The sequence below is a fragment of the Rhipicephalus microplus genome, chromosome 5 (genome assembly GCF_043290135.1).
Source record: "Rhipicephalus microplus isolate Deutch F79 chromosome 5, USDA_Rmic, whole genome shotgun sequence".
NCBI classification, from domain to species: Eukaryota; Metazoa; Arthropoda; class Arachnida; order Ixodida; family Ixodidae; genus Rhipicephalus; species Rhipicephalus microplus.
Window position 1 is genome coordinate 77,679,675 of NC_134704.1, and position 22,875 is coordinate 77,702,549.

At 43.9% G+C, this 22,875-nt stretch overlaps 2 protein-coding genes across 2 annotated transcripts in view; one reads left to right on the forward strand and one right to left on the reverse strand.

The window, feature by feature from the left end:
- The window catches only part of LOC119174368 (1-acyl-sn-glycerol-3-phosphate acyltransferase delta), a 41,611-nt gene extending 32,417 nt beyond the window's left edge, over window positions 1-9,194 (reverse strand). Inside the window, exon 1 of the mRNA XM_037425241.2 lies at window positions 9,037-9,194. Within this exon, the coding sequence (XP_037281138.2) occupies window positions 9,037-9,071 (35 nt within the window). The 5' untranslated portion in view covers window positions 9,072-9,194. The remainder of the gene's footprint in view (window positions 1-9,036) is intronic.
- A 133-nt stretch (window positions 9,195-9,327) lies between these two features.
- The window catches only part of LOC119174369 (small ribosomal subunit protein mS39), a 29,749-nt gene continuing 16,201 nt past the window's right edge, over window positions 9,328-22,875 (forward strand). The window contains exons 1-21 of the mRNA XM_037425242.2: window positions 9,328-9,476; window positions 9,558-9,613; window positions 9,695-9,770; window positions 9,847-9,892; window positions 9,965-10,033; window positions 10,109-10,213; window positions 10,708-10,831; window positions 10,986-11,077; window positions 11,462-11,511; window positions 12,767-12,854; window positions 13,121-13,181; window positions 14,441-14,523; window positions 14,978-15,128; window positions 15,848-15,898; window positions 15,994-16,074; window positions 16,869-16,897; window positions 16,988-17,097; window positions 17,183-17,261; window positions 17,939-18,029; window positions 19,452-19,537; window positions 19,622-19,707. Of these exons, the coding sequence (XP_037281139.2) occupies window positions 9,391-9,476; window positions 9,558-9,613; window positions 9,695-9,770; window positions 9,847-9,892; window positions 9,965-10,033; window positions 10,109-10,213; window positions 10,708-10,831; window positions 10,986-11,077; window positions 11,462-11,511; window positions 12,767-12,854; window positions 13,121-13,181; window positions 14,441-14,523; window positions 14,978-15,128; window positions 15,848-15,898; window positions 15,994-16,074; window positions 16,869-16,897; window positions 16,988-17,097; window positions 17,183-17,261; window positions 17,939-18,029; window positions 19,452-19,537; window positions 19,622-19,707 (1,700 nt within the window). The 5' untranslated portion in view covers window positions 9,328-9,390. The remainder of the gene's footprint in view (window positions 9,477-9,557; window positions 9,614-9,694; window positions 9,771-9,846; window positions 9,893-9,964; window positions 10,034-10,108; window positions 10,214-10,707; window positions 10,832-10,985; window positions 11,078-11,461; window positions 11,512-12,766; window positions 12,855-13,120; window positions 13,182-14,440; window positions 14,524-14,977; window positions 15,129-15,847; window positions 15,899-15,993; window positions 16,075-16,868; window positions 16,898-16,987; window positions 17,098-17,182; window positions 17,262-17,938; window positions 18,030-19,451; window positions 19,538-19,621; window positions 19,708-22,875) is intronic.

Consider the following 22,875-nt stretch of genomic DNA (forward strand, 5'->3'; position numbering starts at 1 on the left):
GGTACTCGGCTGCCGACCCGCAGGTCCTGGAATCGAATCCCGGCTGCGGCGGCTGCATTTCCGATGGAGGCGGAAATGTTGTAGGCCCGCCCGTGTGCTCAGATTTGGGTGCACGTTAAAGAACCCCAGGTGGTCGAAATTTCCGGAGCCCTCCACTACGGCATCTCTCACAATCATATTATGGTGATTTTGGGACGTTAACCCCCGCATATCAATCAATCAATCAAGCATTTCCATCTGCATCGAAAATGCAGCTGCCGCGGCCTGGATTCGATCCTGCGATCTTCGGGATCAGTTGTCGAGAACCACAACCATTAGACCACAGTGGCGGCTGTACATACTCGATGAGAAAGGCGGGACACACTTTTTCAAGCGAAGCTCGTCATAACGCGCATAATTCAGTGGCGTCATACGCACACAGGTTTTCCAATAATCGATCATCTTCAGAAGAATGGTAAGTTGGCCTAGTTGGTAATGATCCGTGATGTATGTAACTGCGCAACAAACTGACGGAAACAAGAAAGCAAAGAAAATCACTTGTCTGCCTTTTTCTCTCCTTTCTTGTTTCCTTTCTCTCCTTTCTTGTTTCCGTCAGTTTTATTTTAGCACTTATACATTATGAATCGATGATCTCTCGGTAATAGGCTAGTCGGCGATTGAGGCCATGGGCTCATCGTTTAACGAGGCCACGTTTCGGTGTAGGCCATGTTGTCCTGCTATAAGCGGGTGTGGATGAAAGTCCTATTACCGGCATGAAAAAGGATGAAGCATTGCGCAATGCGAAATAAAAAGAAATAAAATTCAGTACGACAGGCAAGCACACGCCGAGCTTCACTTGCCCCCGTGTAAGGAAGTGGTTCCTAAATTTTTAAACATAAAAAAAAAACAATTTCAGTGACTGAGTTATAACAGGAACTATAACGACTATAGTCCAACAGAGCATCACGTTCTTAGACGAGAACCGCTGGACAGCTTTTCGGGCAGGATCACGAAAAATATCATAAGAATAAAAACACGGCACGGCGCTGACGAAGTCAGCGCTACATACATGTTTTCGCTCCAATGTTTTTTTTTTTTTTCATGCGATTCCAAGGTTAAGCAGTCAAACCACCTCTTGGAGTAGCCCCACTGCGGTGGTCTAGTGGCTAAGGTACTCGGCTGCTGACCCGCAGGTTGCGGGATCGAATCCCGGCTGCGGCGGCTGCCTTTTCGATGGAGGGGAAAATGCTGTAGGCCCATGTGCTCAAATTTGGGCGCACGTTAAGGAACCCCAGGTGGTCGAAATTTCCGGATCTCTCCACTATACGGTGTCTCTCACAATCATATCGTGGTTTTGGTACGTTAAACCCCACATATCAATCAATCAAACTTACGTCCGACACTTACACATTAGGTTCCAACGGGACACCCCAAGGGGCAGTCATTTCTCCACCCCTTTTTAACATAGTAATGAAGGAACTGTAACAAACTTCACGACATCCCTAACATAAACCATGCTACGCAGATGACATCACCATCTGGTGCCCGGGAGGCTCCTTGGCGCAGTTAAAGCAGGCCCTTCAAACCACTCACGATACCACAAAAGCATATACCTAAAGAAACACAGGACTGCGACTGTCGCCCACCAAATCAGAGTTGCTACTTTACCGGCAATCTCGCCAAGGCGTTCGTAATTTAACACCCTTATATTAGCTACTCACAGCGCTACACGCCAAAGACGGGCAACGAATACCCCGCGTGGACCCCACACGCATTCTCGGCCTTCCAGTCGAGGCCACCGGCTGCCATGCACGAACGATAACACATCACAGCTAAAACGGAAAACATGCTCCGACTCATTCAGTAAGTCTCGGGTCGCAGACGAGGCCTTGGAGAGGCCAACCTTCTACGCATGTATACGCCACGCGTTGCTGATGAGCCACGTCAATTACGTCGCCCCAGCCCACAATCGGTCCAATTGGCCGAGGGCACAAAGACGAAACTAAACACACTCATGCGCTAAAGCATTAAACAAGTTCTTGGTTTACCTCAAAACACGAGTACCTCTCGTCTCGACCGACTAAGCATGCACAACGACATCAATGAAGTGATCGAGGCCCACACCACGGCTCAAGTGATCAAGATCTCCAAGGCAGGCCGCCGACCTATAAGCGAGGCCGGCATGTCCCCACATCCTTATACCTTGAACGCGCTGTAACCCTCCCCAGAGCTGTCCGCGCTACCTACATTGTAACCCTCATTTCCAGGAAATGTTCACCCGAAACACAACAACGGCAGGCAACTGGCCCGCGCGATCCTGGGCCGAACAACCGCGAATCGCAACTCTATACCGTATTCGTCGATGCGTACGTCATCTCCTGACGCCGACCTCCGACGACAGTGTAGCTCTGACCGACTGGACTTGCTCTACGCCATCTCCTGACGCCGACAAGAGCTCTCGCAAGTGGTGCCCCGTCCTCGGACTCCTGTGACCGTGTTTCCATCTTTCCTATCTCTCCTATCCCCTCGATATGTCGTCGCTCTCTGGCGCACCTCATCTCTCTTTCTCTCTCTCTACACCTTTATTCCTATCCTTTTAATCCCTCCTCACCCCCATCCCTTGTGAGCTACTGCTGAGGTGTCGCTCGCTGAAGCAGACAGTTACGGGGCTCACTTTTCTCTTCCTTTCTCTCTTAGAACCACTTTTGCGGCGCAATACAGTAACTGCTCCCCTTTCGCACTCGCGGTAGTAGATGGCGACGGAGCCCTACGCTCAGCCGCCTCGGTTAGACTAGAAACGAGCGCCATAGCCGAACAGGCTGCTTTAGAGCGACGATTGCCCCCTCACGCACCAATGTCTCCACAGACTCCCGCGCAGCAACTCGGGCTTACGAAACCGGCAACATCGCTCGTGAAGCAGCCCACATTTTACAAACACGCAAATATACACGCGTGCTTGCACTACCTCTCTTCGTTCCCTGCCCACATGGACAAAGACGTCCCCCGACAGCTACCTAACCTCAACAAACTATTCGATTGTGGAATGCACTTCCGGATTCCATTGTATCTGGAAAAAAAATCTGATAAATTTCATCAACTTATCATTTCGCATTACTCTGCATAGGCTTGTCAAAATGTGCTTTTTTTTTCTTCTTTTATGTGGTTATGTATGTTTTGATTGATTGATTGATTTGTGGGGTTTAACGTCCCAAAACCACCATACGATCATGAGAGATGCCGTAGTGGAGGGCTCCGGAAATTTCTACCACCTGGGGTTCTTTAACGTGCACCCAAATCTGAGCACACGGGCCTACATTTCCGCCTCCATTGAAAATGCAGCCGCCGCAGCCAGGATTCGATCCCTCGACCTGCGGGTCAGCAGCCGAGTACTTTAGCCACTAGACCACCGCGGCGAGGCTGTCATTTCACACATCTGAATGTGTTGTATATATACATCCAAATGCAATCCTGATAACAGGCGGTGTATTTTGTTTTTCGAACTCCGGGCGGGAGCCACCGCACAGGCGGTGTAATAAAAACAACACCGATAAGCGGGCGTAAAATGTGCCTTTCAGCTCAACGTGCACGTTCAAATACAAACGAAACAGACGACTAATGAAGTCAGCGCGGATTAGCGACTCCGCTGTGTAACCTCGCACGATGCAGCCAGCAGATTTTGATGGTCTTGGGTTCGGACACTGTCCGAAAAGGTGCGTGCAAAGTGTAACCGAGCTACTTCGGACTCACAAGGTCTGACTTTCAAATCTGAATCATTAACGCAAATAAGATATACACATGCAGCGGAGCTAAATTTATAGAAGGAAAGTGACACGCAAGAAAAAGCAACACGGGGTAAATGTGCTAATAAAGAACGTTGTCTCTCCGGTTTATGTCACACCTCGATTTCTCCAGAACCGGCGCCTAATCTTTCTTTGTATTTTCTTGCATTTTTTTGCATTTTCGATGCAGGTGAAAATGCTGTAGGCCCATGTGCTTAGATTTGGGTGCACGTTAAAGAACCTCAGGTGGTCGAAATTTCCGGAGCCCTCCACTACGGCGTCTCTCATAATCATACGGTGGTTTTGGGACGTTAAAGCCCACCTATCGATCAAATCAATTTTTTTCGGGGTCACAGAGCCAAAGCCCAGACGGGAACAACACCCTGATGGTTAGCAGCATCGCAAGTAAAACGCTAGTTCAAACCTATCCCCACACTGTAGGTCCCCGACTAGGCCGCTCTGGTTGAAAAACAACGTAACACGTGACACAGGAAGCCGCGTTATTAACTTATTACGCATGACAACTCCCCCCCCCCCCCCTTCAAAAAAAGAGGTTACACGACATAGCCGCCAATCAGGTCACTGCGTTGCGGGGCAAAGCAATGGAGGAGGCCAAAGCGTGACTGCTGATTACATCGCACACTGTAACTACTTATAATTACTACTAAGTTTGAAGATAACTGGGAGTTTTGCGCACCATTTTTGAACCAGTTTTCCATGGGCTTATTTATTAGGCATCGTGCATCGCTCATCGGTAGAGGTAGCAGTGATATATATTAATCTCCTGAAGAGCTGCATGTGCCATGCGATCAGCTAAGTCGTTTCGTATCGTTGCATGAGTGTTGTGCTATGTATTTATGTATAGCCTTGTGTTAGCTACCAAATATGCCATGTCAACTTTGGTGTAAGAGAAGGGGAGTAGCCTGCGCCACGTATTGGCACCAACCTCTCCTTATATACATTTATTTAAAAAAAGTTTGAAGACCGTACTCTATTTACGTGGCCGAACTCTCGGTTGCAAAAACCCACCGCCAATACTGAAGCGTATCAAGAGATAAGGACCTCGACGCATTTTGATCGCGGTTCCCGAGTGCACCGGTATACTGCAGCTAAATGAGACCTGTCCTCGATGGCAATCACGCTCTTTCGCTTTCGAGGACCTCGAGATACCAAGGACCACGCGCGAGGGTGCTCCTGTTTCGATTGCATCGTTCCTCGTCAAGGACGAGATCAGAAGCGTACCCGAAAACCCGAGCTCCGCGCAACCTTACGTCCTACCATGGCCTCCGAGATAGCGGGCGCGCGGCTGGGACACTAAAGGCAACTATAAAGTCAACGTTGATTGTTGAAATAGCGGTCCAGAAACCTCGTAGCGTTAAGGAAGGGCTTCTCGGAGGCCATGGACAAACTATGTTAACGGCGAGCGGCGTTGCAGACAGCGCTATACACGGAAGTAATCGCGACTGTTAGGAGAAGGAAACGTTGCGATGCGCGACACGCCCATATTGGTACGCGGGCGACATCGGCCGAGGCGGAAAAGCGTGCCAGCAACGCGCGTGATGGACGTTAAGCACACCGGCATAATTCGAGCGGGGTCCGCGGAGTGAAACGATTTTTTCCCGCTTTCCAAGAGTTGCCCCCCTGATCGGAAACCGTACATATCTTGCGTGGTCGTAGTTTATCCATTGATTTATCGTTAGTACAGGGACGACGCGTCGGAATTACGAGGCTGTTACAGGGGGGGACCCATTACGAGTAATTAACAATATGCCGGCGTACAGTGACGTAAGTCAAAGAGGGGGGGGGGGTACTGTGTTTTTTTTTTGTGAAAGTAGAAATAAAAAAACGCCGAGCACAATAAAAGAAACACATTGGAACAAAAGACGCTTCGGCGTCCACTCGCGAGTTTTGTTCACAGTCTTGTTCGTAGGATTGTGAACAAGGTTCCAGCACGAAACACATTTTTATTTATTAATTTGTCTCTCATGTGGTCGCCGTTTATTCCGGCTTATGCAATGCCTCCTTCCGACCAGACGGGACGCTGTCAAAAGCTGGATTTCATGAGACCCTTTGTGTTCAGGCATGGGAAAGGAGTAACTTCTTCTTGCATGTGTGTCCCCCTGAGATTCGTTTTCAAACTTCGTATTTCGATTGATCGACAATTATGTATAGCGCTTTCAACTTTTTCCTTCAATGCCTATTTATTTCGTAGTGTGTGTGTGTGTGTATACCTTACTGGGGCACTATGTAGAGGAAATAATTTCGCTTGTATTAGTAACCATTCCGCGGTACCATAAGCACCACACTTTCCGCGAGACGACGTCCGATAAACAGGAAAAATGTGCAAAAATGAAAGCATCAAATAGCCATGGAGGCTAAAATTTCACGGAAATTGCCTTGGCATGCTTAATTAATTACCTGTAAAAGCGAATTAGTGTCCCAGATGAACCAAGGGCAACATGGCGAGTTCAAATTTTGATGGACCTTGAAACTTGAGAAAAACGCCAGCAAGAAACCTTTGTGAAAGCATGTAAGAACCCTTCTAGTACGTTTCTCACGCAGGACCACAAAAAAAAAAACAAGGGGGGGGGGGGGGACGCAGTAGCCGTGAAACGTATAAACCGGGAAAAGCTTGGTGTCGTAAAGCAATAAAACCGAAGCACTGCACACAGCTCCCACTTAGGACTTATTGATCATTTAGTGGTTTTAAAAAGTCCCTGTTGGAAATCTCGAGTTTTTTGCTCGCCTATCTCGAGTTTTTTGCTCGTCTTGTGGCAGTCCACATCGCCAAAATGATTGACGTATGCCTTCCCAGCACATTCAGCGCAGCGACAGTTCGCAACGCATGAGGTGAAAACTATGTGAGAAAAGGGGATTCTAGTGCTTAGGTATCTGTACATTCTTTGCCGGGACACAGCGTCTGAAACGCTATAAGCGGGAAAACGCCTAAGCGAAGAACGTATGAGCGAAGTTCAACTGCTTTGCAGAGAAAGGTATCGCACCTTTGCACGGGATGTGATAACTGTGTCTTCCATCCATCCATGACTTCGCCATCATAGCTTCTTCATTAGAAGACAAAAATGGAAACTTAAGGTTTCACTTCTGAATTTTGCGCCGAAATCCCAGCACATCATCGTCAATGTGAAGTGTTCAATCTGTATCATCAGAACCCTCTGACAGGGTGGGCTTACGTTAATACGTGTGACAGCAACATTCAGAATGCCCGAACACATTGGCAAGATGCAAATAAACGTTTATTTTAAATGTTGCCGTCACATATATAAACCTGGGAGTGTACTAATACTACGAAGACAGAGTGAACTCCGTGCGTACCACTGACGATGATGTGCCGGAATTTCGGCGCGATATTTAAAAAATTACACTGATCTTACACTTTTGTTTTCTAATGCTCAACCTGGCGAAACAACCGAAAACAGTTTTTAATGAGTAGCATACCAATCTAAATTATTTTTAAGACACAATACGGAGTAACATATAATAATTGTTGGGGTTTCACGTCCCAAAACCACACATGATCGTGTGAGACGCCGTAGCGGAGGGCTCTGGAAATTTCGAGCACCTGGGGTAAGAACACGGGTCTCAAGCATCTTAAGACAATACAGGGTGAAAAAAAAGCTGCAGTGCATCTCTAATTCGTTACCAAGATTATCTCGTTACGTTATGCATTTAGAATGACACTTCAGTCTTTGTAGGTTTGTGCTACAGCATGCGAAAACCGAAAACGCACTGGACTATAATAGCCTGTTTCTCTGACTCTCTGAGAGAGAGTACAACTTTACACGTGCGCATATGTGGTGCACGAGTTTAATAAAAATTTATTTGTGACATTCCAAAACCTTGGTCACCGTGTCTTGCCGCGCTCCTCTATTACACGGCGCAAGGGCATTTCAATGCTAGTCGTTGGGAGCAAACCACCTGTTCGTTCTATAAAAAGCCGGCGTCAGTTAAGCAGAAGTCAGTGTCTTATATTTCGCTCTTTCAGACCGAACGTCTACACAATCCCGCTTTTACTCATCGGAGTGCACATGTTGATTGATGATTGATATGTGGGGTTTAACGTCCCAACGGAGTGCACATGTTGATGCAACTCTGCACCTAGTTACAGAGGGGTAAAAAAAAGGGGGAGGGGGGATTGGAACGCTAATAGAATCCATCACAGAAGCATCAGCGAACGGTGAACTCGGCGTCTGAATTGCGCGGTTGGTAGTATCACAAAGAAAATGACATGAGCTCACTGCATGCTTCTTTATTTTACCTGTACCTGGCGATCTCGCCAGTTGCCGACGTCACGGAATAATGATCCGTCCGAAAGCATAGAGATGCGGTCCGGCATTAGTACTACCGATCGCGTCGGTATCGTCTCCAAGAGGAAAAAGACGGAAAAGAAAATCGGGCGCTCTCACGGGTAATTGTATACAGAAAAAAACAGGAAAGCTTTCGAGGCGTCAAAACATTGCGAAAAAAACGGTAAACAATCAAAAGCTTGCAGTAATCGAGGCCAGCAAAGATCGCGATCAAAGCAAGATCCCACGCTGCTGAAAGAAAAAAAAAAAAAAAGACGCAGCGGCAGCACAGCGACCGACCTCTCTGGCAGAGCGTACCATGCCCTTTTCCTCGTAGAACACGCTGCTTGCCAAAGGCGGATGCTTCAAGCAGTGAAAAACAACCTGCACTGCACGTCATACGAGTTAAACACTCTGCTGTCGAGAGATTTGATAGCAAACCGCTGACACTGTCATTCAACATGCCGAAAATGAGCCGCGATCGCTAGCACAACGAAACCTGATGCAAAAGCAGCAAGGAAGTTGCGTCGCATGTTCCGAGTTTCACACGACACGCAATCCTTGTGTAGTGATTCACTATTCGTGAAATTTAATGCCACTCAAAACTGACGCGATGCGTGCGACTTCGCTCAATCGTGACAGTATGCGGTGTGGTGCACAGCCCACGAAGTTCGCAGTAACGAAAACGTTTCGCAATTCATACCAAAGACACACGCCCTATAGACAAATCTCAACGATATAAATACGAGTGCTCGGCACCGTCTTTTCAAATCGTTACTTCTCGACACGTCTTGGAGTTGTGCACAAGGTATGTGCACGCAGTGCATCGTGTGAACACCGAGAGCTGCAGCGAAGGCATTGGCCTGGTGACCGAGTGGTTACGCTACACAGATGCGGATTGAGCGAAGAAAACACAAAAATGACCCGTGTCGTTACATGCACACGCAGCTGATGGAACGAAGAATGGCACAAACCTCTCTGATGCGTCAGTCGACGAGGAAGAAGACATCCTGAGTCAGAACATGAAGCACCCACAAAACAAACCTAAAACCACCGACAACGCTAGACGACCGCTGCTTTCACCCGTTCGTCAGCTACAACACGAGTGGTACCATTGTCACGTGTCATGCGATGTCAGCGCGACGACACACACGACATAACCGAATAAACAACCACTGCACGCGCCTAAATGCTCATCGAAAGGAGTTCTCTAAAAACAAAACAAATGAAGCAATTTTCGATAGCTTAGCTGAAGAGTATGTAATTTGTTTGCGAAGTTAACCGAAAACTGAACTTTGTTTTTTAAGTAAGTTGCAACGCCATCGACAATGCAAAGCGAAAGCAAGATGGCAGCCCGCACAGCGCTTACATGCCGAGAATACGCCAACACCAAAAAACTGCTGTTTGTCGCACGGTAAGACCGCATATAACCGATCGCTTGGCTTATTAACCGTCTAACTGTTCCCACACTCGCTTTTTCGCATTGTTGTTCCAGTCGCCTGCCTACAAGACACTCATGCGCACAAGCGGTGCCCAGTACATCGTCTGCAGGTTGGTAGTAATGAGTTTTCTAGTGATAAACCACGCTGAAATCGGTAATCATTGAGCACCGTCTGTCGGGCTTTCTTGCAGAGAAAATCGTGAGCGGTGACGGGTCAACGGATGTATCTGGAAAACAGACCATCGTGATTCCGAAGAGGATCCCCAGGTAGTTATATAGCCGTTCGCAGGCGAGTCACATTTTGACTCGGCAAAGTTGTTAGAGCGCTTAATTTACTTCGCAGGGGTCCGACAGACATACTGAAGGCACTTGCGTCTACCGTACAAAAGGTATCGTAAGCGGCATCTATCGCTTGTCACGGCGTAAAGGTGTAACGTTGACTTTGGGTCAACCTATTCCAGGATTTCACGGCGCCTCATTACAAGTACCACGACGATCCGTTCTTCATCCCAGCGAGCAATGTGGCCAAGGTGGGAACGTAGTGCGCGTTTGTGTTGGCCTTCGTGCAAATTGGATTGCCGTACTGAGACCAGTTTCGTTTTCAGAGGACGTTCGCACTTGCGAAAGAATCGGGGCGGAAGGCGGCGAAATTCTTCCTGGACAAGTATCCAGACAGCTTTGTTCACAATCCCGCTCAGCCTAGTGTGGAGGTATGGGTGCAAGTGCTTCCTTAATCGTAAACCGGAGAACCTTATCTAAGTGACCGTATCGGTGAGGATGCATATTTTAACTAGCAACTTGAACAACGTACGAAGAGCTTTGGAGGAACGCAATTAAAAAGTCGCCCCATATCTGATGCTTACTAAAACCTAAAGAAAAAACAAAAAACAGAGGGATTTAAGTGCGTAACCTACGCGTCACACACTATAGAAGCAATTTCTTGGGCGAGCATTTTGGGCGAGCATTTTAATCTGTAGCACGGTGTTCGTTCTCTTGACACTTTAACCGAATGTTGCTACATTAGTTTGCATTTGTTGTTCATTACCTTCAATATTTGTTTTGCAAGAACACTCCAGTTGTTAGTCAATACTAATGTTGAGTCTTCCTTTCTACTTACTTTTACATTGAGTAAAATATGCATCCGTAATAGTCCGCACACAGCATGAACAAAGCTCCAATGTGTCTTGCTTGTCCTGGGCTGCAGGCATTCAACCCAAAGAAGAAGTACACTGCTGAGACCGAGGTGGAAGAGAGCGACCTCATGGCCTGTATTGAAAACGTCGATCTTGACAGTGCTGTTGTTGTGTATCAAAACCTTAAGACCAAAGGTACGTGTAGAATGATGTGTCATCATTTGAGAGGCTTCTCGTGTAGCATGGATTGAGTCATTGATTTATATGTGGGGTTCAACGTCCCGAGACCACCATATGATTATGAGAGAGGCATTGGACTGAGTCATTGCCGGTGTGTTAATCCCTGCAGGCACGGCACTATCTCAAGATCTCCTGCAGTCGTTCCTTGAGTTGCTGTGCTTCTACAACTGTAAGCAACCACTTGACGAAGATTTGACGGAGGTGAGTTGAGCAGTGGCACAGTATAGGCACAGTTCGCTCTACTTGGACAGCTCGTGCATTCATATTGTAAGGTAATGGAACAGTAGATGTGGTAAAATCCTTAGATAACCAAAATGTAGTACAACCATTCTCCGTGTGACAACACTACACTGCCAACTGATTTTTTTTCATGAGGACTGTCCTTTCCTGCCAGGTAGACAAAGTGAACTGGCACACTTCCAGCTTGAGTTTCTCGTAACATCTCTTTGAAACACACTTAGGATAGTGGGGACAGGGGTTCTATTCTTTATCAGTCACTTCCTGGAACATCAAGTATCTTTTGTACACATGTTGTAATTGTGTCACCAGAGAGCACTTATCATACTTCCAGTTTTTGTCCCACAGGAAAGATGGCAGCGTCAGATAGCCCCAAGAGAAACAAGGAAGTCATGGAAGTAAGTCTTCACACTTACGTACATAGAGAAGAAAAAAATGAATTGCTTACTGGAAATAAATTTTGTTCGCAATGAATGGTACTGCAGACAATGCTGTAGTACCCATCAATGCATTTTATATTTATGGACATTTGCTTTCAGTCTTTCTCAAAGCACTGTCGTTTTTTCATGCCTGCAGTAGGTTGTACAATTTGATTCCATCTCACGTCATGCAAGTCATACATGCTTTTAAAATTCCGGGTTTAGAATCAACCCACCTAAAGAGCATGTCATGCTAGATTTTTAATTTAGAGATGCAAAAGCAGGCAATTCATATGTTGCTTTAATACAAGCTCTAGAAGAAAGATGTAGTGATTGAACTATTTTGGCTGACATAGTCGCTTGTCAAGGTGGCTGTGAAAACTAATGTACATAATGATGTGCATAATGTATATAATCCATTTTTATTGTATGTGTGTTTTATGTATGGTAACACAAATATATTTTTATATGTTTTTTTCTTAAATAAGGGAATAAGGCTGAAGGACACAGTGTTTGTTGTCATTGAGTCATCGCTGCTCTCAATATTATTGCTTCTTATTTCTTCAATATTATTGCTTCTAATATTATTGCTTCTTATTTCCACTTTTGATTGCGATCAGAGCCAATCCCGGTCATGTTTCTTTATCGCAATCAACAATAGTCACTGACTCCCTGCTACTAGGTTCAGACTAATCCAGGTCGAGCTTGGCACTGATGTCAGTCACATCATGATCTGGGAGCCTGATCTTGATGGGCTGACCGTGATTGTCGATTTTAATCGGGCCTGCTCACGATTGAAAGAGACCATGTAGCAGCACCTAATCCTGAGTGAGCGTAATGTTGATGGGCCCTGATTTGGATTCAAAGTGCCTGTGTGCCACTGGTATTAAACATTGTAACCTAATCAGTAGTGAGGGAAACTTGCCCATTGTGTGTTTATTACAAATAGTGTTGATTGTTGAGCATAGGTTAGCGACTGCAGCTAGCGTACATCGTACAGTAAGAGATGTATAAGTATCAGATCCACTTACATGCGTACGAAAGCAGTACCTCGTTTCTACACTGTTAATACGACAGAACAGGGTATGTCAGTGTATACAATTGTGCATGCAATCTTAGTCTTTCTATTCAATTGTTTTATGTATTACTCTTGTTTTGGGAAATGTGTGAGGACAACAATTCACGAGACGCACAGAAAGAGTGCTCAGTTTGCACTGCTTTTGTCTCCCTTCAGAGATGGTGGCCTAGCCGAGCAGGTTTTCGACAGCATTGAAAACAAAGACGGGAAAGCCTATGCTGCTTTGATTCAAGGAATGGCAAAGGTTGGTTGTATACTAAAACTGAAAGATGATAATGTGCATAGACTGTTGGACGGATGCTTCATAATTTTTTTTATCTTCAGGCCAGTAAGATACTAATATCGGTGACAGGTGTAGCGTTTGAGAGCCATGAGTGCAATTTTTTTGTAGACTTTTAGTATTGTTTGCAGCAGTACCAATGCCCTGGTGTTCTGTGATCTTGTCAAGTAGCAAGCTGTAACATGAAACTGCGAGCTAATAACTGTTCACTTCGTCTCTTGCCTTTCCAGCACTACCACGTCGACAAGGCTTATGAGCTATTCCAGGAAATGACTTCAAAGAGAATGACACGTGAGCAACCTAACTTTCATCGTTACACATATAATACTTGTGACGGCAAATCCCAAATAGCCACTTTTGTCGCAGCAGTTCATGTCGAAAGTGGAGACAGGTATGGTAGTATGGGATCAGTCCAGGAGGCAGGGACAAGCAAAAAAAGACATTTGCAGCAGTGGCTTCCAACTACAAAGTTGTTAAAAGTCGGTGCTGTGTCTGTCTTCATTTGTGAATGAGACTTCACTTGATGTTGATGTGGCATGCCGACAGTTGCTCGACAAGGAACATTTGCTCCCTGGAGCTGGATATTGTGTCCCTCAAATTTTCCTCGTGTTCATGTTTCAAGAACTCTTTGCTAGACATGCCTGCCGGGCCTGTACGAGCTCCGGTGATCTTGTGTAGTACATAAATGAAATGCATTAGCAAATGTATGCCCCGGCAATCGTTTCTCTATTTGCCTGTTAAGCAACAGATCCTATTGGGACGTCATAAACGAATTCAACAGGGCATGGTGTCGCATGCTTCAAATTTACTCCTTTTTGAAGTATGCACAGATGATACTTGTTACGAAAATTTCCACTAGCTGGCGACACTCACAAGTTTTTGTGCGTTGCCTTCAACTTCTAAGAGCTGACTGACCTCACTGTCCTTAAATCATTCCTTTGGCAATCTAGATTAAAGCTGGCAAGCAACATCTCTCTGGCGCTTACTGCTCTTCTGACAAACATTAGGTAGTATTATTTTCTTCTTGTCGCACAATCTTTAGAAGATTCCTGAGGGTGGAAACGGTACTGAGGGTTGGTACTCTATGTCATGGTGCTGTTTTCTTGCTTGAAAACATTGTTAGCGTTTGGTTATCAGTGCTCCGAGCTTTTAAGCTACATGCTGTTGCCACTATACATACATGTCGCACAAAAGTATACCACGTGAACTGAAACCACTCATTGTGCCAACAGGTAGGATAAACAACAGGAGAAGTGGGTGTGCAAGTGCGTGGCAAAGGTGTGCTAGCAGATGGGTCAAAACTGATATCTCCGTGTCAACATCATTTTATCCTGTTGGCATCACAGGCTTCACAAAACTCATTTGAAATATACTGGAAAAGCAGGCGAGAGGAACACTCAATTTTTCTAAATTATGAGCAAGTGCCTTAAAGCCCTAAAAACTGGACAGGTTTCAGGCTACGTCAGGCTTTAATATCGGGAAAGATAGAGGCAGCAACGTAAAGATGAAATTTTAAACGTTTTTCTTTAATGTTTTTCTTCTCGTTACAGCTCCACTTGAAGTGTACAACAGCCTGCTAAGTGTAGTCCCATTCCTCAGAGAGAGCTACGACAGTCGGTGGGAGCTGGCGAAGGTAAGGATTCCGTTGCCTGCCACTGTTTGCTTTCAGTCAGAGATTTCCAAAACAGTATTGTCAGTCACCTGCTTTTGGGAATCTTTCCACTCAGTTATATCGGCTCCCACATTGTATTTTCTCTGGAATTGTGAAAGTACCTACAATGTAGCAACAAGACCTCGTTAAAGAAATTTTTAAGAATTAGAAACATCTTTACAGCATTCAATGGAATTGGCGCAAATATTTAAAACTGTCTGAAAATTGTCAGCCATTACCCTGAAAGATATAAGCAGAGATGCCCATTTGCTTTTCACTCATATTCAGCTTAATTTTTACCGAACAATGATCAAAATGCACTTTTCATTAGATGCATTGCCCAACTGCTAGGTGTACAAGCTTGATCGTTCCAAATGATCATGTGCCACAGTCATTTCGTCACCTTATTTTCGGTTGTCCCGTGCTTTGTATGCAGGAAATCATGCAAGGTATCGAAAGGAACCAACTCAAGCCTAACATCACCACCATGAACACGGCCCTCGAGATTGTGTCGCGGTTCGGGGCGTCCCCGTCTGCGAGGAAGTACGCCTTGCAGATATTTTCCGAAATGAAGCACCTTGGCATCGGTGTGTAGCATTTCATTAGCTTCCATTGAAAAATACTTCATAAAAAGAGGCTTTGTGAGCACGCACAGAAGAGAAACACTAAAACCACTTACACTCACTATGTAATAATTCAGAATTCTGTTATTGCTGATTTCCCAGTGATGATTGAATCACTTACAAAGGAAAAATAAGTGTGAATGTTTTATTTTCTATAGTTATCATGTAGAAATTCCAGTACTGGTTCATTATTATATTGCAAATTTTGAATTATTTTTGTAGAGTCATTGTAGCTGAGTAAAAGTTCTTTGAAATTTTCAAGTGCAGTTTTTAACCTATTTACTATAGAGCATAATCTCTTATTATCAATGACAAGTTATTCTAGGCCCAAGTAGCCGCCACCCAAATTCACATTGTCACAGTAAGCTAGTGCGGCAGCTCCAAAAAAGACTGGCCACGCGTCTTTCATTTAACATGTTCAGTGTCTTATTGGCCCTCTTCCCACAATAAATGTGTCATTTTTGGTATATTGTAGAATGATAGTTCTCTAATAAAGCTTGAAAAATTTTCTTTAGCATCCTGTTATGATTGTCTCTTCAAATGAAATTTACTGATCTACCTGATAAACCACTTTGCGTGCTTTGTTTTCCTGCGTGCTGACGCAAGTGTGTAGCTGCAAAGGCGCACAGCACACTCTTCACAGAGTTCTAGCTTTGTCGTTAACGTCATTCAACTTTTTTCAGAGCCGTGCCTTGCCAGCTACTACTACCTGCTTGTAATTTACTGCAAAACTCGTGAGTCATTTCTCTGTTGAGCTTGTTAGCTACATACATGTGCTACAGAAAAATTGCTCCATGTGTTTGTTTTCTTTCTATCTCTCTCCATTCAGGAGGTGCCCCGAGCACCATCCTACACAGCATCATGAAGGAGATTGAGAACAAGTCCTTCGAGATGAGAGATCCCAAAGACGGTTGGTAAAACACTCTCTTGTCTAATGGCGTACAGTATTCATGGCATATGGATGTTGGCAAGAAAAAGCTTAGATTTACCTCCCTATAACCTGTCACTCATCGGTCCATGTCCTCTATATGGAAGTTTGACTGCAAACGTATGTGCACCGAAATGTGATATGTGCTGTGTGTTCCTATTGTTTTGTTCACGGCTGAACAAAATAATAAGAATTTAATTAAGGACTCATTTTTGTTAAACACATCAATCTTAATAAAAAAACCAACCGACAATGAAGTGAAGGAAGGTATTGGGAATGTCATTTGTCGTCTCTTTATTAACCTTGTTGTGGCAGTTATGGTATAATTGTGAAGAAGTTAAAGTGCCATGTGAGGCCAGCTGTCAGAAAAATAAGGTGTTTCACCTTTGTCGCCATGGCTATGAGTGGCGCTGACTTAACACTCTCATGCTAACATGCACTGGAATATGTACCCGATAAAGTGGATGAGAGGACTCAATCGCCACTGTTAGTCAAATCAGTTGAACGTCGGACGCTTCATCCGAAGGTTGCAAGTTTGGTCGCTGGCGGCAAGTTGTCCATTTAATTTTTTTGTATTTATGACATAATAACTGCAATACATATAAAAGACATCAATTATTGTTCTTTATACCTGTCCTGGCTTCATTGTCCTTAGGCTTTCATTGAGTTCACAGTTGCCAGCGTGTAAAAACTAAGCGTTATGTTTCATACAGCATGCTTAAATTGGTGTTAGCCTGAACATTAATCCTGTTTTTCTCCCTCATTTACGATTTCAGTGTTCTTCTTTGTGAGCGCAATGGACGTGGTGAGTGCTGTGATCTTGACCTTTACACGCACTTAGTTGATTCATGCAGTTTGAAGATGCTTATTTGATGAGCATTATCTTATGTTTCAGTGTCACAACCATCTGCTTGACAAAGACCTGGCTTACAAAGTTCACGAGCTGTTGAACTATGGCACAAACTACAACATGATTGGAGATTCTTTCAAGGAATCAATATACTAGTAAGCAAATGTGACAAAAGAGTTACATACTTTTGCGGACTTCACAAGAAGCACATGTGAATGCATGCGGCCATTTCCATTTCAGCCAGAACTTTTTCAAGCTGCTTTGTTCCACGGAGAACATTGATGTCTTCTTCGACATGTACAACAAGTACGTCCCCAATGTAAGTCGGAAGCCGTTTATTGAAATTTTTGCTAGGGATAAGCGAATATTCGGACGCCTAGAATATTCGATCGAATATTAGTGTATTCGAACTCACTTCAACAGGAATTTAGAGTATTCAATATGAACGAATGTATATTTATGTGTATGTATATTTGAGTGCACATAATCCTGTAAGGATTGTTTCACTGTTGTGCGGGCGTGCTGTGACGTGAAACCACTTGTCCAGGGGAAAACCGCACTGCCAACGAAGTTGCAAGTCAAAAATAAATCTACATTTATCACCTTTCTGCTCAATTGATTATTTCTTAAGTTTAAATGTGTGCTGCACGGACTTATAAGCACTAATCATAATAACTTTTACACCGTAACGTGCTTAACCAGTTCCAACCTGCACTCTTCTGCTGTACTATTCGAAGTTGCTTCCTCTTCATGTTTAACAGAAAAGTGTGATTGACACGTTCCCAATCTGAATTCCTAAAATTAGCGTGCAAGTTAGTCGGATCATGACAAAAGTGCTACATTTTCGTATTAATATGTGGCATATATACTACTCGATTCAAAATTATTGCACCAAATTACTATTCGCTTCGAATTCGCTTCAAAATTTCGTGCTTACTATTTGCACATCCCTACATTTCGAACTTAAGCGGCACTAATAAAAGCATTTTCTTGCAGATCTACACACCCGAGCCAAGTGTTGTGTGCGATATCTTAGAAGCTGTGGACCTGAATGATGCAATTCATTATGTGCCTCAGTTGTGGACAGGTAAGGGCACAATATTTGTAATGCTTCCATCTGTTGCTGAGACTAAAGTCAGCGTTGCAATCATTGCTCACTAATATAAAACATACTGTGTCGGCATATCACTATCTCAATGCTAGAAACCAAAGGCAGGCAGACGTGTAACTGCGACAGCCACAGCACCTGTGCACCGTATAATGTTCCAGGATTTCTTGCATTGCACTAGTACTGTGAGATGTCCTTCACTTCTGTCATTTTTGACTGAAAAAATTCTCGTCTCACATCACCCTTAAAAACACTGTACCAAGCAATAATAATAATAATAATTGTTGGGGTTTAACATCCAAAAACCAGCATATGACAATGAGACGGCGTAGTGTAGGGCTTTGGAAATTTCGATCACCTGGGGTTCTTTAACGTGCGCTTAAATCTAAGCACATGGGCCGCAATCATTTTCGCCTCCATAGAAAATGCAGCTGTTGTGGCCAGAATTAGATCCCGCGATGTGCGGGTCAGCAGCCGAGTGCCTTAGCCACTTGACCACCCAGCGGGTCACCAAGTCAACGATCTAATATCATGTGCATGGTTTGTTTTAAAACTAATACTTGAAATGTTTCCGTGATTATAATAATGCTAAGAAAGGACAATTTTGCATGCTTTGTTTTAAAACTAATGCTTGAATTGTTTCTGTGATTCTAATATTGTTAAAGAGGGGTAATTTTTTTTACATATTATGGACATTTTTTTTAAGTTTTCTACTGAAAGATATTTGGCAAGTCTGAATTATTTTCCGTGCGTTGCAGCAAAGGATGACTCATCATCATCATTACAGTGTGATTAAATACTGCTGTTGAGATTTTGGCTGAACTGTTAATCGTACTAGAAATGCTCATGTTCGTTTGGTAAAATGGGCCTACAACTATTAATTTGTCAATTTTCAACAATTATCTCAATGTAATTGTGGTTTCCATGTTTGTTGCAATTACTAGTCTCTAGCATAACACTGCATGTGCCATGATGCGAGTTGTAAATATTTGCAACGTGTGTACGTAAAAGAATGCCAAAAACATTGCACACAGTACCTAGGCCGCAGAGATGTGAATGTTATTCCTGAAACTGTCACCATTCATTGAGACCTCATAATACAAAACGATCAGCCCGCTTTCAGCTCTGTGAAAGTGTTGTTGCATTTACGTCACTTTGGGTGCCTTGCTTTTGAGGAGCGGGAATAACATTTAAGTACTATGAAAATTCAATTGCTATATCCGATAGCTGTTACAATTATGTTGTGCATATATGAAAGAAAAAGAAATAAAAGAGGGTATGGGGGTTGAGCTGCTGTTAGTTTCAGTAGTTTAATGGTAATAGGGCCAGTGACACCTCCCATCCGCCTAGCAACTGCGTGATTGTGTTCGCCTGTTTAACTTCTCTTTCTCTCTAATCCAGATATTGTTCTCTTCAACCATCACGAAAGAACTAATGTCATCAAAGCCATGCTTGCCGTAATGGCCAAGGCGAAGCGACCCGAGGACGTGAGCTCCCCTGAGCACATTTTGTTTTTGTTTTTCCTTTAAAGGCAACTTGTTTTAACGGTGACCAAATTTTCTCTGTGCCAGATTCAAAAACAGTTGTCCAGGATTGCGATTGACATCAACGAAAGGTGCGACATGACACAGACAAGGCGGCGACTCCAGCCCATTGAGTAAGTGATAAAGCAGACTGGGCATGTTGTGTATAACTTGTGTTTTTGAGGACTGCAATGTCTCATTGTGTGTCTGCACCAGCACACACTGCCAATTTTAGCCTTATAGTACTATTGCACCTGGGTGACTCCACGAGAGATCGACACGGGTCCAAAAGTTGATATTTTAGATTTAATTGAGTATTTTATATTTCGTGCACCTCTCATCAGGTAGCCCGAAAGTCAACTTCGTTTTATGATTAACGGCATTACTTACGAGAAAAAAAGATCAAACTTCACCAACACGGAGGCACCAATTTCGTCACCTGTCATTTTCGAAAATTGCAGATGCTATAAAAAGACAAATAGTATTTTTGTTTCAAGGAAGATATTTTTTACCTGAAATGCATGTCTAATGAAGAATGAATTCATACGGCTTCAAGTTTGTAGACCTTAAGTAAATAGCTTTTAAAAATGTGTCATTTTGCGACAGTTTAAAATAAGTTACGTATTCCCCTTTTTTTTTTCTCCGAAAGTAATGTAAGCAGCGTTTTCAAACTTGACACGTTTTAAGGATATAGTGTGTTCATTAGGTACATAAATTATTGCTGCCGTAGGGCAAATGTAAATTTTTAATATTGCCTTAAAGTTCTCATATTGGCAAAAGTGTACTCCACTGAAATTTGAATAATAAAAATACCCCATCTTCGATTTTTCTTAAAATCTCGTAAATAGACAACCGAAGGCCATCATACAGTAATATGGAAAAACATGTTGCATTATTTTGTTTTTAGCGACAATATTCGTGGTACAAATCAGAGCTTTTCGAGAATGCGCTGATAAGTTGAGAAATCTAGAAATCGGAACGGAAAAGTGGCAATGAGCTTCAAACGCGAGTAAACATGACCGCATTTGGTGAAGAAAGGCTGTTTTAGCAGATAGGAGTAACTATTTTGAACACGATATTCTACAGTATCTGAATTCACTCTTACACGTAGAGCACTGAGACTTCTAATATGTGGTGCCTCTCCATTACTGACACACAGATGGAGCTGCTGCGACGGCCATGTGTTTACAACACGTTGGGTAAGAGAATTGAATGTTGAATGAGTTCATGAACGATTCATAACAAATTTTTATCATTTGGGGCACGAAGACTGCCGCATTAGACTGAAGAACACGCTTTAGGGCAAGTTGTCATCCGTCGTCTGCTCTACAGATGAATTGCTGTGCGCCGCATCTCGGAGGCAATGCTTTAGGTTCAAAGTAGGGACAAATATTACGCCTCCCGTAATTTTATCGACAAAAACATTGTGAAATTCGTTTTAACGTACTATACTTCAGTTTTGCATTCCCACTGCGGATACTTGCGCACACTGTTTTACGTCTGCTCTCATTAAAGGTGAGAGACATAGGAACAGACGACAGATAGATCACTTTCAAGCTGCTGGTTTCACGCATAGTTGTATTGCCAGTAGTTTGAGCCTCAAGGAGCGTGGCGATGGCTGACATCTTCAGCCGGGATAGAGTTTTTTGTTCAGATTACCTCATGTTGCATAAAAAGAAAATACCTTATCAAAGAAACTTCCGCAAGGTCGAAGACATCGGCATGTTTGCCCTCCAGAAGCTTTTGCCGAAAGCTGCCCGCCATGCACATAACAACGACCACGTCTGCCAGAATTGCTTCAGACGCCTCAGAGATATGCTGTCTTCGTCTAATGGCTTCTCAGCTGAAACAGCTGATGAGTTTTTGCCGGAAGAAAAAAAAAGGCAGAAGTCAAGAGCGGTGCGTAAACACGCCTGAAGCATTGTCACATATGCGACTGGAGAAGCTGCATGCGCAAAATAGCAAAGTTCATGCAGAGCCAAGACAACTTAGCAGCAATTCTACAGTAACCGTGAAATGCCACCGTAACGTGTGTAACCGCCATTTTCAACCATCAGATCTAAAATGCAGTGTGTGTGCCCAGTGGTTCAAGAACTTCAAGCAAGCCTATGAAGCGTGTTCTTCGTATCAAGAGCGCATGCGTTTGTTGACACTGTTGCCGAGCGATATAGAGCGCCGAAAACTCCAAGCGCTTATACCAAACTTGTCAGCTTACATGATATACAGATCTCGACGCTGGCGCGCAAAACACGGGATATGGTTAGCACCAAATGTGGTAAAAAGGACACGGCTGAACCCAATGGACGTCCAGGCAGCTATGGCTTACTACTCCAAAGATGAGTATAGCTGCTCTCGGCAGAGTGCCAACAAAAAAGATGTAGTATCTGTTATCATTGACGGAAAAAAGGAGCTTGTTTCGAAAAGGTTTATGACCCGTTCGGTGCGAGAGGCTTACCGTCTCTTTAGAGAAGCTAATCCGAACACGTCTATTGGGCTTTCAAAGTTTTATTCACTGAGGCCGAAGTGGGTTCTTCTTGCACCACACCAAGAAGTGTGCCTTTGTATATACTGTGCTAATGCCACGGAGTGTGTTTCTGCCCTACAAGATGTCACCGATGGTGCCTACACGGCGGACTTCTTGTAAGAACTGTCTTTGCAGCTCCCCTACAAGTGATTGTTTTTTTAGGCCATTGTGACTATTGTGCTAAGGAGGACGCTCTGACAGCCACATGTTTAGGAATCCCTGAAGATATTGAGGTAGCCTATGCAGTATGGGAAAATGGCGATCTAGTAAAAAAAAACAGCCCAGGCAAGTGCTTTTCTGCGAGAGCTAAGTCTATGGTTCGTGAAATGGATTACCCATGATTACATAAGATACAATCAAGAATCAGCAATACGCCAGGCGAAAGAGAACCAAGAAAAAGAATCTTGCATTTTTCACTTTGATTTCGCCGAAAATTGGACAGCCATTTTACCGAATGAGGTACAGTCATATCACTGGCACAAAAGACAGGTTTCTATATTCACGTGTGTCGTCACAAGGAAGCAATCAATTCAAAGTTTTGCCGCCATCAGTGATGACACATGCCATGATGCTGCACATGCCTGTTTTGCTCTACAAATAATCCACAACTATATGAAGGAACAACTTAAGCCTAACACGCATGTTACTTATGTTTCTGATGGTGCATGCAGTCACTTCAAAAACAAGTACCAGTTGTTCAAGTTATGTCAGAAAAATCATATATCAACAAAGTGGATTTTTTCGGCCACAGGACATGGCAAGAACTCTTGTGACGGCG